The following is a 14,844-nucleotide window of genomic DNA, read 5'->3' as shown; positions in this document are numbered from 1 at the left end:
ATTTTGCTACTCCATGCTAGCGTTAAAAATAAAACAACCCATTCTTCCTAAAACATGACTCTGAAGAGGGAAGGGTACATGGAAAGAAGAGCAAAATCCTAACAAGTCCGTCCGCTTATGACCCTCTGTGCCAGCTGAGTATCTAACCCCATATGGCAGTCTTCTGTCTAATCCCACTGCCAAACAGCATGATAGCCTTCTCTCCTTTGTGTAAAAGTCTTTTTTTTTCTTCAAGAGTTAGACTATTTGTTGAGAGTTTCTAAATGCATATGTAATTATCTGGGAGGTCTTGTGATTAAGCTTCTGGTAAGGACTGGCTAAATATAGAGGATTATTTGAAAGCACGTTATGAAGCTGCTGAATATGCCTTTTCATATGGTGCCTGTATTTGCTGACTGATTCACTGTAGTCTGTCAGGTAAATATACATTTTGGATATAGGCCCTAATTCCAAGAACACAAAACTTGCACTCTGAAGATACTTCTAGGGTTCTTCCAACTTCTTGTTTTGCAAGTGGAATTGCAAAGATGGAGTTATAAGCTGTGAACATCCAAGCTGTGAACATCTAAGCTGTCCAATGTGGCACTGCATTAAGAAACCATCTCCCAGTTCAGACTGGGAAATCTGTGCAGCACAGAGCAGAACCCCTCAGAGACACTAGCTCAGACCTCACAAGTACAGCCATACCAACGCAGTTGTCTCCTTACACTGGGCAGAGCACTGTGCTGACAGAGCTGTCACGTTTCCGGTTCAAGAGCTGGCTCAGGAATTTCTGCATGTTTATGCTGTGTGATGCAGATTTAGCCTGTTATTCCACTTTTATTATAAATACCTTCCTTAAGTCTATTTCATACTGGTCCTAACATTATTTATTTATTAAAACAGGAGCAATGCAGTTTACATTGGTCAGAAGATGACTGAGAAAGCTCAGTTATGTTTTCTCACTTGTAGAGTGAGAATCTACCTCCATGGTAAATATTAACACAATGTCTTCAGGTCTGCTAGTGCTCCCCGGCTGGCTAACATCCTGTGTCATGGGAAGGAGTTCAGAATTCATGATTGTCCTTTGTCTAACCTTTCACTACATACAAGACCAAAATAAACACAACCTCCATGTCTCTGTAAGAAAGAATTTCTTTCACTTCAGATGAAATTTCTCATAATGACTCAAATTTGTAGCTATAGCTTGGCTTTTCATTACATTTGCCTTTACCCAAAGGACAGAATTATGAAAACAATTGAATTTATGTTCAAATCCGTATACATAGAATCACAGAATGGTTTGGGTTGGAAGAGACCTTAAAGATAGTCTAGTTCCATCCCCCCACCATGTGCAGGGACACCTTCCACTACACCAGGCTGCTCAAAGCCCCATCCAAAGCCCCTTGAACACTGCCAGGGATGGGGCATCCACAGCTTCTCTGGACAACCTGTGCCAGTGTCCCATCACCACTCCCACAGTAAGGAATTTCTTCCTAACATTTAATCTAAATCTCCCCTCTTTCAGTTTAAAGCCATTCCCCCTTGTCCTGTCACTACATGGCCTTGTAAAATGCCCCTCTCCAGATTTCTTTTTGGCCCCTGGAAGGCTGCTAGAAAGTCAGGAGCCTGCTCTTCTCCAGGCTGAACAAGCCCAACTCTCAGCCTGGAGAGGTGCTCCAGCCCTCTGATCATCAACAGGAGCATAAAAGCACAGCAACATGAAAGCAAAAGATACCAGTTAGCCAGAAGCAAAGGTGCACAGGCAGAGTCAGACAGAAAATATTAAAACAACTATTATCAAAAGATGTAAGCACTCTCCATGGAAAACCAGGAGAGCTAAGTCATCTGGCAGTTTATAAGCACGCTGGACAAAGCAATTGTACAATGTTACAATGGAAGAGGATGTTTGATCAATGAGTTATTGCTTTACATGGTTCTCTAAATAACTGGCCTCATCATTGTGTTGCTCACCGTGGTGCTCTACCAAGCCTAAAGACCACTCAAGATTTTAGAAAATACAGTATATCAGACAAGAAGTATTTAGAGACAGACAGAATATTCTTGGTGATAAGCAAAAGAATTTAATGGCTGTATTTGAAACAGTGAAAGAAGCCATGAACAACAAAGTGCAAATACTATAGCAAGAGCTGCAAACTTTAGTTCTAAAAAGAAGAGAGAAAGAAGAAAAATAAGCTACACCCTTCGCAAGATATGACAAAGAATCAGATGGTGTTTTAAAAGCATGGTTTAAAAGCGATTTTTTTTAATAGTATACGCCTCTTTTTTTTCTGTGGAGACTTACTTGTAAGTCTCTGTGGTGCACATAAAGGGTTTACAAGCTTTGGGGCAGGGAGAGGTCTGAATTCAGCACAGTCCTAATGTACAGAATTTGGCTCCAATTAATAGATCACAACTTACTGTTTCTGTGCTTTTTGTAAACATAAATCAAATGGTCTTTGGGAAAACAAGTCCTCCATGAACAGTCTCTCAAAGACTCATGATTGATTTTACAGGATCTTTCAGACCACGAGAAGAACACAAGTTAGAATCACAGAATAGTTAGGGCTGGAAAGGACCTTAAGATCATCTAGTTCCAACCCCCCTGCCATGGGCAGGGACACCACACACTAAACCATGTCACCCAAGTTGATTCTAACAGTTTCCAAAGAGCATTTTAAAGTAAGAAATGGAGCAGTCAGCCCCAGCTCCTGCACCACAAACAAGACACTGAATTGTGCTAAACGGTAAATTTAAGAATGAATTGTTACATAAACTGCTGCATCAAGAGTTAACAACTAAACTCATATTTGATCTGTTCCTAGTGTCCACTCCAGATACGTAGCCTCACCAAGTAAAACCCAATGAAATATCCATGCTGCCATCTGACTTTCCTTCTCATATCTGAGTTTGAAATACAAAGTCCAGTGAGAACTTCCTGGTTCTGCGTCAAAGGTGATGCTGTTTATTTTCACAAGTACCTGAGAAAATCGTCTCATTTTACTGGATCTCTGGTTCCGAGGTTTTATTAAGAGCTTATGTTTAGCAGCAGAATTATCCAAGCAAGAGGAAAGCTCAGGCGGAGTGTCAAAATTGGCTGTAGGCGAGGTGGTACTGTCAGATATCTGGGGAGCTCCAGTTTTGGCACTTCCATGCCTAGGGAACAGCTGACCATCTGTAGAATAAGATCTAGAAGAAGGACTCAATGTAACCTGAAAAAAAAAATAAATCCCCAAATAGAGAATGAAACAAAGAAACAAAGACATGAAAATTAGAATCCTACAAAAAAAGGGGCCATGTTTACTGGCATTCTAAGGTTGCCCGTTTTTCTTTTTGACATCTCTTTAAAATACACCACATTTCCTAATGTTGCACATGGAGTACTACTATTAGCAATTCTGCATTTTTAGCTGCTTGAATACCATGGTATACTGCCTGGTGGGAAGGACTAAGTCATATTTAACTAGAAGATCATAGAATCACAGAATCATACAATGGTTTGGGTTGGAAAGGACCATAAGATCATCTCATTCCAACCCCCCTGCCATGGGCAGGGACACCACGCAGGCTCTGTCCAACCTGGCCTTGAACACTGCCAGGGGTGAAGCATTTATCACTTCCTTGGGCAACCTGTGCCAGTGCCTCACCATCCTTACAGTAAAGAAATTCTTCCTTACGTCTGACCTGAACTTCCCCTGTTCAAGTTTAAACCCATTTCCCCTTGTATAAGGCACACAAATACACAGCCAGCATATTTTGGAAGACATTTATGAAGAGTGGTCAGTTACAGAACCTAATGGGCCAGTTTCCTTTCTTGGTCTGTCCTTCAGCATCTGTGTCTAGGCTTCTACACACAGTTATGCTAGGCTGGAGCATCTCTAGCTTCCTATATGTCATCAGCTCCCTTCCAACTCTACCACACCCTCCTAAAGACAAAAGAATCAAACATCAGTGGCACTGACATTTAAGTCAGCTTGTGCTTTTTTCTCATGCATTTGTATCTGCAAAATAACTAGGGAGTTTACCTGAAATATAACATTACATTTGTAGACTATTCTGGGGAAAGAAATCACGAACAATTCCTACTAGAGGCCAATAATCCATCCAGAAATAACTCCTGAATGCTGCAAGGGGTGCAGTACTCTCAGCAAGCTGGAACTCAGCTTGCCTGTGCACTTCACAAAAAGCTACCACAGTCCCAGGGCTGATGTAAAAAGGAAACTGAAAAACATAAGAAAAATTACTCTAAAAATGGTTCTTCCCTTCTCTCAGATTAATTTTCTGCAAATAGGTAAAATGATATTTCCAAAGTGTCTGTCATAGCATTAACATGACCTCTGACAACTCGTGACAGCACTCCCTGTAGGCTTGAAATTCTGGTTCATTTCATTAGAGGAGCTTTCCTCCTTTGTCATGCTTTCTTCTGTAGGCTTTCTTCTTTCTTCTTTTCTTCTTCTTTCTCCTGCCTCTGGAAGTGATATTTTACTGAGGGGGTTGGATGGGAGAAGGGGAGAGCAGGACAGTGTTCATTTTATTTAGAGAGGGAAAAAGCATCAGTGTTCTCTGCAAGGAGAATTCTGCATTATGCCCTCTAGCCAAAAGATACTCTGTCATGTAGTGTGGGCCTGCTACAAATTCCTCAATGGCCAGGGGAAAACTCACATTGATTTTAGCAGAGGTTGGATCCACAGCTTCTGATCATGCCTTCTATTCATGAAAAAAAAGGTAGCTCAGCCATGCTGAATAATGGATGCTCTCATTAATTTTCACACTATGCTATCTGCAGTCTAGTACTCAAACATGACTAATGTACAACAAATGATACGTGGCTGCATTATACATTAGTACCTAACAGTGAATACATTGACATTTCAGCTCCAAGATAAAGATGCAACACATGTTCTCTTTCAAGGCACGTCATTATTTGCCTGCCTTTCTTCTGGGCTCTGCTTTTCCTCGAGAACTCCGCATGTCTTCTCACTGGCAGTGCTCAGTGTTGGCCATTATACTGGAAAATCAAGAATCTGGTTTGTTACTTAAATTTCAGCAGCCTGAGTGAATGCCAGCTCTGAGCTGGCTGCAGAAGTTGCCTGTCCCATGAAGCTTGGCTCTGGCAAAGCCTGCTGGAGGAGTGGACAGCTGCCAGACTCCTTTCTACAAATCTCATGTTCGCATGGCTCTGTTGTCCTTCTGCTGGTCATACTGGGTGGCACAAGGTGGGGGTCCATGAGGGAGCCACATTCCCGAAGCCTGATGGGACAGTCATGATCTTTTTTACCCTTCCTCCATCCAGGAAAGCTTCCAAGACACAGCAAGGTGTCACTGCTCCCCCGAACCTTGGGGCTGCATTGTGCACAACTCCTCAGCCCTGCAATCTGTTCTCCTCTGACTCTCCAAAATGCCAGGTAGGAGACTTTGTGGTTTGGGCACCTTCAGATGGGGCTGCTTTCTGGCTGTGCTCTGAAACTGGACTGGGATGAAGAGAGCTCTGAGCTAGCTGAATGATGGGCCATGTGGAAAAAGCTGAGCAACCACAGAGTCACCACCTCGTCTCTGGAGTCAGCAAGTGAGTCAGAGTGATGTTAATGGAGCAACAGGGAGACATAAATCCTCCTTTAGCAAACACGCATCTGGACTGGATGAATTTACAGCGAGCCTCTACCAGTTTTCAAGAAATACCTTCTGCAAGCATTCTGTTGTTTTTCTTTAAAACTATTAAAAATTCACTGCATCTAAGCAGGTTTTCAAACAGCTTCATGTGGAATCTAACAACTGTAGCCAGAAATCTTTGCTGAGCCCTGCTGCAGCTGGCCTTGAAATACATTTTGCATAATTACCAAGGAATAGTCAGCTTAGGACTAGCTTCTCTATTTCCTTTCAGCAATTCCCTTACACTCCTCCTCCTATTTCTAGAAAGTGCTTTTCCCTTTACCTCCTGTGTTGTTTCCACCATGACTCCAGCTGCTGACAGCTAAAAGGGACTCTTCAGAGCCTTTCAAAACCTCCCTTTAATCAGCCAGAATGCTGGCTGCTGATTGAAGAAAGCCAGCTATTTGCCTGTACTCAAGTCCTGAAAAACCACTTCAGCAAAATTCACAGCCAGAATCCAACTGAAGGCTGAACTGCAGACTCTTGAGCAGCAATGCCAGCCACTATGACCAGTGTGAGGTAACCTTGTGCTTAAAGCAAGGGTCTGTCTGGGCAGATCTGAGAGGATCACAACCCCTCAACAGGCTCCTTCCCTTATCCTATGCATGTAACCCAAGCAGCCTTTACTGCAACTTCCCATCTTTACAAAAAAGGACTACTGTTTCAGTGTCTAAATCTGGTGGATCGTGCTTGGAGATTAAATCATGTCTGCAAAGTTTGCTAAAGGATATAAGGGCTTAATTATTATCAGTGGGAGATTACCTGGTGTCAGAATTATGTTGATAAATAATTATAACTTTTATGTTAGACAGACAGGCATTAAAAAAGCACAGCAAACAGAGGCATGCAATTATATACACACAAGGGTTTTTTTGCGGCAGATGGGCAACACAATAATATTTGTCTTAACATTTCTTTATAAAACTACTATGCATAATTGCTTGGCCCTTAATACATTTGGCAGAAGTTACCTGATCTTCTTCTTCACTGCCTGTTCCAGCTAAACTCAAAGAGCTAAGGTGCTTGTGAAAGTCAGAGAACTGTGGGATGGAATGAGGAAGAGATTCAGTAAAAGATGACAAACAAGATGGATATACTCACAGAAACCATCTACACAAAGTGCACACAGATACTATGTAAGTTTTCTCTATAGTCTTAAGGATTAGCGAGGACACTGAAAACATAAAGTGTAAGACATGCAGATAAAGAACGAAATAATGTATAACAAAACTACTATTTAAAATCAGTTTCAAATGCTTTGTTTCGTTTTCCAAAGACAGCCTAGGAAAAAAACATTACAGAAGAGAGCTCTCTTATCAGCACATTCAAGGGGGAATATAGATTTTTCAGCCTTTTTTCATGCCTGGCAGCTCTCTGTAGTCCCTAAAAAAATCCCCACCATCCCCATGCGCTACACAAACACATCCACTCCTTCCTAGTTCTGCATTTTTATGGCATGATATTTATATTTTAACAGGAACAGAGATTCTTAGTAGCTGTTTACACAGACAGATAGCATCTTCCCATTTTGAGTAAGGTATTTCTGAATTGTTCAGAGATAGTGGTGTATATAGCAAACCAAATAATTTACTCTGCCTTCTGCACATAGGTAACACAAGTCATTAAACTGATTTCTGTCAACACTGGAACTACTCACTCTTGTTCTAATGCCTGAATTTAGGTTTTCATGGAGCAAAGACATTTCTGGAGGGCTCCTGGGTAACCCATCATCTTCAGAACTGGTCCCAGCATCCTCTGTTCGCTTGGCATTAGGTCCAAATGGAGGTGGAGGTCCCAATTTCATGGTAGGCTGGAGTTTCATCTTCAGCGTGGCATAAAATACATTAGCATGTGATAGTGATGGAGGTTTCCCCAGTATGCTTTAGCTCAGGTCAACAAGTTACTTTTATTTCAACTTTGCAATTGAATAATTCAGAGCATAGGACATCTCATTTTAGATGTTCTCTTAGGGTCCCAAACAACCTATCCAATTTTCAGCTATCATTTCAGTAGAACCAAGAATTATACTGCTGTCTGATTAACAAATGCAACGTTTCATGTAAACTGCAGACAGATATTACTTACTAATCAAATGCTGAACCACAAATACTACCCAAAAAAATCAAGCCTGAAAAGGCACTTCCACCTCCTGCATTTGAAAAAATTATGTATACGTTACCTGTAAAGCTCTAATCCGATCAGAAATGTTTTCTTGAGAGAACACTCTTACTGGCCTTGCAGGCTCTTGCCCAGTCTCAGGGATAAAAATGCTATCATGTGACAAAGCTCTGCTTCCCATAATGCCTTTATGTGTCCTAGAATAATATAACAAATGAGTGAAAACATACAGACTTTTTTGCCAGTCCTCTTACTCTTAACTAAGGTGGTCTGTTGAACATGGAGTGGGAGACAGGTGTGAAGGGCACACAGGAGATTGCAGGCTCCTTTGTGAATACAATATAGTCATTCAGGTTAATCCAGGTAACACCTTTAAAAGCCAAACACAAATTTGAAAATGCTGTTATCTATCTGTCACATTAACAAACCGAATGAAGGCTAAAGACAGTTTAACCCCACCAATTGAGTTATACCTCATGAAAAAACCACTACGCCTTGGTAGCTGGGCTTGTGACAGGCAAGCCTACGTGCAAAAGGAAAGGAGCTCACATAAAGGAGCCTGTACCTGAGACGAACTAACTTCTTGCTAACATAAGAACATGTCTTGAAAATGACAGACCATTACCATAGGAAGAGTAAGTACCTTTTTAAGTGTGGTACAGTATTTAATGTATCTCTGCCACACAGGTCATTAACAAAAGTATTTCAGGCAATACAGTTCTCATGTAGAATCATCTGCTTACAAGGTCCTGTTCTCTATATCAAGATCCCTGGGATTCTCTCTTATGAGCCTGGGGACACATTTTCTCATGGACACCTTTTATGGGCTAGTGAGAGGAAGCAGGAGATGTTTTGTGGATGACTTCGCTCATCTTCCGTTTTCTGCTTTTGAGGCATGTGGTATATAACCTCTTTTGCAAATGTTACATGTGGGGCATGAAGACCTTGTTTCCTTATGGGAATGGTACAGGAGACCCACGGTCAGACAGTTTGCTGCTAGGAGGTCTCTAGTGCGCATTTTCCACAGTTTAGCTCATAGTCCAAGCGAGCAGGGACCAGAAATGCATGCACACAGCATTTCTTCTAGGACTCCCTATCTTTTAGTTTTTTTAAATAAGACAGCTATGAAATGGCATACCAGAGTACAGAGTACAGAATTGGCTGGGCTCATGTACTTATCAAGTTAATTGAGCAGCATTCTAGAGGGAAAAAAAAAAAAAAAAAGAGAACAGGAAAAAAAGAGGAGAACTGTGTATTTTTGAATCTTAGATACTGTCATAGGGACATTCAGGAACATAAACAAACATGGCAGAAAGGAACATTTTCCTTGTAACGGCTGCTATAAATATGTTCGATAAAACAATAGCAGGAAAAAGTTGATCTGTATTCCTGCTGCAGAAGAACGGAAAGCCTGCTGCTCCTGCTTAATGCATTAGAGACGTTAGAAGAACAATTTATCTAAATGAAAATGGGATCTCTGCAATGTATGCAAGGTCAGACAAAGCTATAGCAATTTGCAAAGTAAGTGCCAGTCAGGACTGAGACTGCTGCTCAGCACACTGACATCTTACAAAGGCTGCAAGGGCAGCCAGATCAGCAGTGCTGTTGCATGTGGATGTTCATCCCAGCGTGCTACCTTTGCTTTCTCTTTCTAGCAGACACATACTACCCAGATGCATGGTGTAGGTATCCTAGATGTCTGCTCAGATTACGAGTGCTTGAATTAACTCTCTTTCCCTTCAAGGAATTTTCTGGTCGTTGTATAAACAAATATTAAGAAACAATAATGTAACAACCCTGCAAGTAAAGGCACAGGAACATGGCCAAACCAGCCAGAGATCGTATCCACTTGAACATGACCTTGTGGAGCTGTGCATGAGGGAAAGAAAATCTGACCATCCATGTCTTAAAAATATGTGGTCGAACAACAACGCTGTTAGCCCACTGTTTAACGTGGGGCTGCCAGAGTGGAACTCCTGGGGCTTCAAGCTGGACTAATGTTATTCTGGCCAATGCTACAAAAGACACACAAAGTATTTAGTCAATTCTTTTGGTTGTTTGGCGCTGCCTGGTGGCCGCGTTGTATAATGTCGTTTTAAATGGCCGGAATGGTTTGCCCTTCCCGTCCCTGGGCACAGCATCTCTCACTTGAGGACCCAGGCGGCTTGTTCTGACAGGCACAACACCCCATGCAAGGACTTGCTTTTTAGGCAATCAAGGGCTATCCAGATCTCCATCAAGGAACACATGTGAACTTCAGATTGGGTTTCTCATGGTTACCTTTCAGTAGTGGGTGGCATTTTTGGCAATGCCTGAACAAAGACAGGATTTTCAGAGGCAGACATACACAGGCTGGGATTCATCTAGTCTAACTTCAGACGTTAAACCACAGGTATCTACACTGGAGCAGGTCAGCCCTGGCTCCCATCTACATTTAGTGGGGAGAAACAGGCACTTCTAGAGGCTGGTTCATCTGAACAATTTCAGACATCTACGCAAGAATGACACAAGCTTTCTTAGTAATGTTAACTTCTCTCTGCTGATTATAAAAGGCAGCTGATGACTAACTCAGATGCAGAAATTTGTCCTTTGGTCAGATGAATCCCATGTATAGAGAGGAAATAAAGGCTTCACAGCCTCTGGATCCTGCTGATTTCAGTTGCCGTCATCCTCTTATCCCTTCCTTGCTTTCAAAACCTGGCATAAATGGTTAGACATCTAAATTTCTTTAACAATCCTTAGGAATTACATCTTAGGGGCATAAGACAATCTTAGTAAGATAAAAGCTGAGTACCTAATTCTTTTTTGAAGATGGGAGTTACATTATTTTGAAATCATAACCCAAGGCTTATTTATGATTAAATGAAAGCTTTTTTTAGTTGTTTCTTGCTGCACCCCATACCATTCCCTTGTGATTTGTCTTGCATCAGCCTTTTTAATTTGCACTTTCCTGAAAAAGGCAACTGTTTGAGAATGCAGCATTATGAAAAAAAACAAGGAGGCAATTCTAAGGTGTCTTTAATCTACCAACATTGTAGCAGTTCTGTATTTGTTTACCAGCTAGAGTCCAAACACTTACTCAAGTTCATCTTCAGAATCATAATTAACGTGCATGTTATGAGAGGCTGCGACATCACTTGTTGACTGGAACAGCTTCAGAGTGCTGCTCCCAGAAGATGACTCTTTCCTTTTCTTCTTACCAAAAAACTTTTTGAAAGACTTGAACTTTGATTTCTTCTTTCCTAAATGAAGAAACATAAAGAAGATGCAGCCAGCAGCATGCTTCTGAACAATATTAATTCCTTTATCATTTCTGCATAAAAGTGGGTCCTTTCCCTGGAAAACACAATGCAGTCCGCTCTTGCACCAATGTGTTTCAAGACTACATTGATAGCATGAAATTACTATTATCTTGGAGAATCGACTGCAATGTTTATGACAGACAAGAAATAACCTGTGGTGTAGAATCTTTCCTAATAGAGTTTCTACTTGCCTCTTGAGATAATTACACTGTGAAGAAAAACTCTGGATTAACAGCCTGGGACACAGAGAAGAAATTACAACTTGGAAACCCACCGCCTTTGTTCAGCAAGCTAAACAGTGATGATGAGGACAGTGTTAGCAAAACCAATTTAAATGTAGAAAAGGCTTACATGGGTGGAATGTGCGGTGTAGGGAGGCTTTTAAAATGTCAGTTTTATAATACATCCCAGAATATTTTGAATGCTAATTACGAGACTCAAAGGATCACAAAGTATTCAACTAGAAATCAAGCAATACTCTTGAAAAGCAATGCTAGTCTGCTCAGTGAAGAAAGACCTGAATTAGGCTCAGTTACAAGCTCTGTGAAGGAAACTACTTAAAATGGAATCAGTCTTTTGCACGAGACATCCCAACAACTTGTGCCTGCCCTATATAAATTAGCATGACAGCACTGTGAGGCATCACTGTCACCATTTCACTTACTTGTTGGGTAAAAAAGTTAACTTGGTCACAAGATGCTACAAAAATCTTATTTCAAGCCTCCAAAAATGTCAAAAATATAACTGCTCTTGGAGAAAAAGGGAAAATGCATTCTCTAAACAAACAGATTCACTTCCATCATAGAGCTGAAGCATCAAAGCTGAAGAACTTTTCAACAAAACTCACAGCACCTTTCATTCACTGGGGAAGGGAACAACTCTACCTGAATTGTCCTCTCCATCTCCTTCAGTCTCTCGCATCTTAGGGTCCATTATCCTTGGGGAACTCATGTGACAGTCACTAAAGGAGGTAGAAAAAGCATCAGTCATATCAACAAACCAGCAGTACTTCACAGCTGTATACATACATACAGGCAAGTTACTACAATACAAAATACTATGCATGTGCTTTTATATGTAAATACAATATATGTCTAAATGCATGTCTATACGTATTGTATCTGTAACCTGTGGCTATCCTGTCCCTGGCAGTGTTCAAGGCCAGGCTGGACAGGGCTTTGAGCAAGCTGTCTAGTGCAAGGTGTCCCTGCCCACGGCACGAGGGTTGGAACCAGACGATCTTTAAGGTGCCTTCCAAGCCAGACCATTCTATCATTCCATGAAAAATATCAAAAAATATCCCATAGGATGAAGCTTATTAGGCAAAAGTATAATAAATTGCATAGGATATTTCTACTTTCATAAGACAATAGTATGCTAAGGTTCAATTAACTAGCCTCTCCTGCCTGAAAATAGAGTTTGTTGAGATTCTCCAATGCTTCCAGAAGTATGCATCAGAGGAGGTGGGCTTCTTTGACTCTCCTCTATTCAGGACCACAGACAAAATGTCTTTGTGCTTATTACAGCTCTTTGGTAACTGGAAGTTCCAGGCCAGGCTGGATGGGGCTTTGAGCAATCTGCGCTGGAAGGTGTCCCTGCTTGTACCTGCAGGGAGGTTGGAATCTTCAAGGTCCCTTCCAACTCAAACCATTCTATGATGCTATGATGAACATGTACAAGTAATATTAGTAAAGAACCATTCATATTTTCCCTTTATTTATATCCAAATTTGAAGTAATCTACGGACTGTAGTTTTTCTTATTTTTTAAGCAATTTGTGAAAAGGTAACAACCCTTTTTATTCCTTTGTCCATACAGACAACAGAAAAATACAAGAAAAAATAAAACAATTCATTTTCTTCTTTGTTGCTTTTTGAAAGCACAATACCACTTTACTTGTTAAGGTTCCTAAATTAAAAAACATTTCCAAAACTCTACAAGTCCCAAGCCTTAAGACAGAATATCTGTAATTTAAACTGCATTCTCAGAGCAGCAGTCTATGTGAGCTCTCTCTTTTTCATCTCGAGAGCCACCATTTCATGGTCAAGGCAGAATAAAGTCATGGATGTCCTTGACTGGATGGTGAGTTAAATCCTGCAGGGTCACTCTCTGGGCTGTAATGGTGCCAGATGCTCCCACCACACATGGGTGGGAGGGTGAATACACTGTGGCTATTCTGATCCCCTGAAGTACCAGCAGAATTAACTAACGAGGCTTGTGCATTCAAGGAGTTAGAAAGATGGAAACGAAACATTTACTACTCAAGTCTAAAACATGACGTGATGCCTGAACCATCAGCAAGCACTTCTGCCTGGCTGTGATGACCAGATGCATGGACAGCAAAGGCACCTCGGCTACCCCCCAAGCTGGATGCACACAGTGGGTGTAAAACACCCCCTGCTACCACCCATCAGGAAACCAAGTCAGAGTTAAACACAAACACGAGGGTGAGCAATGTTTGGTCAAGGGCATGTGCCTTATGTAGGGAAAATTCATAAGGAACTGCCCTAGAAAACAACAGATGTGGATGATACTTGTATTAGTAACAAATGCCTGCTGGGAGGTGACAGATACATATGCATTGTGCGCCTTGGCTTATCTAGTCGATAATTAAACACGCTCAGGGTATCTCAGATTTACTCTGTCATGTTGCAATAGCAATGGCAGGAGTGCAAATCAGCACCTTGAAACCCTCAGCTCTTATATGCATGCCAGAGGTGTGATCCTACAGTATCTATATAAATGATACATGCCATAACTCAGGTCCCCAGTTGTGGCCCACTGACACTGCTCTGTTGCATCCAGCTGCACTCAAGCAAGGGTGTATTCTTTTAATCCAAATGTTTATAGGCTATACTTCACTAGTTCTGCATAGCAAATACATCTGGGGATAAATGCCCACACAATGGGACATGTTGGTTTGAAACATGAAGCTAAATATAAACACTTTCCCTCAGGCAAAATTCAAGCAGATAATATATGTCTGACACACCAGAAATGTGGCATTGTCCCATCCCAAAACTTGACAGCCAGTTTTCTAGAGAATAAAAACAACTTTAATTAAAGTTACCTCCACCATAATGTAAGAGGAGGTTTGTGTGACTGATTTGTGACATCTGAGGTCACAAAGAGTGTTTCCACTGTGTGTGCCAAACATCTGGGGATGGTAATACACGATCAGGGGTGCGGCATACATGTCCTTGCTTAGGGGAGACAGAAGGATGCTGAACAATGATGAACTTTCTCCTTGCTATCCACGCATCTTGAAGCAAGGTCCTCACTCCCCTGCTGACCTCATGCAGCCATTCTTCAGCTCTGCCATGTTTTTGCTGGTTTCTAAGGTTATTTTATGAATTAAGGTGTCTTTTCAAAAAGTGCCCAAGACCTGGGGAAGGCAGCTCAGATCCACTGTGCTTTTGGGGATGTCGCTTGCAAGGGTGCAGCACAGGGAGCAAGGCTGGAGCACTAGCCTGTGGGGAGACAGGTCCTTGGCCAGTGTTTTGTGATTTGGCCTACTACTTATATACAACTTGTTTAGCATAACTTGCACAGCATTAGTAGCTAAATGTGCTGAAGCCTTAGGCCACAAGCTGTGAACTTTCATCTAGACATGTTGTACTTCTACCTAGTTAAGAAAAAGAAGGCCCCACAACCGGTCCAAGCCAGAAGATAAGGAAGCTATGTTAATTAGCAGAAGCTGCAACCTTAGATAGGAGAAGAGAAATGGCGCACCTAGATACAATGAAAGGACCCAACAAAGAATGGGAAGACCCCAGACCCTGATATTACTATTGGTC

The 14,844-nt window shown here is 41.5% G+C and overlaps 1 protein-coding gene across 8 annotated transcripts in view; it reads right to left on the bottom strand.

The window, feature by feature from the left end:
- Positions 1-14,844, bottom strand: part of CRACDL (CRACD like) — a 65,816-nt gene that overhangs the window by 15,173 nt on the left and 35,799 nt on the right. For 5 of the 8 annotated variants that reach the window (XM_061459697.1, XM_061459698.1, XM_061459699.1 and 2 more), the window contains exons 2-7: positions 11,933-12,009; positions 10,826-10,988; positions 7,808-7,943; positions 7,286-7,450; positions 6,600-6,668; positions 2,961-3,191 (exon numbers count right to left, since the gene is read on the bottom strand). In XM_061459697.1, coding sequence (XP_061315681.1) covers positions 2,961-3,191; positions 6,600-6,668; positions 7,286-7,450; positions 7,808-7,943; positions 10,826-10,988; positions 11,933-11,999 — 831 coding nt within the window. In that variant the 5' untranslated portion in view covers positions 12,000-12,009. The remainder of the gene's footprint in view (positions 1-2,960; positions 3,192-6,599; positions 6,669-7,285; positions 7,451-7,807; positions 7,944-10,825; positions 10,989-11,932; positions 12,010-14,844) is intronic. The other 3 variants (XM_061459702.1, XM_061459701.1, XM_061459703.1) reach the window with 3 other exon arrangements.

This window comes from Pezoporus flaviventris, unplaced genomic scaffold, assembly GCF_033815535.1.
Source record: "Pezoporus flaviventris isolate CSIRO_AGI_PZ_B2104156 unplaced genomic scaffold, CSIRO_AGI_Pfla_v1 ptg000030l, whole genome shotgun sequence".
Classification (NCBI taxonomy): Eukaryota; Metazoa; Chordata; class Aves; order Psittaciformes; family Psittacidae; genus Pezoporus; species Pezoporus flaviventris.
The sequence above is the reverse complement of the archived record's forward strand: the minus strand, read 5'-3'. Positions and strand labels throughout refer to the sequence as shown.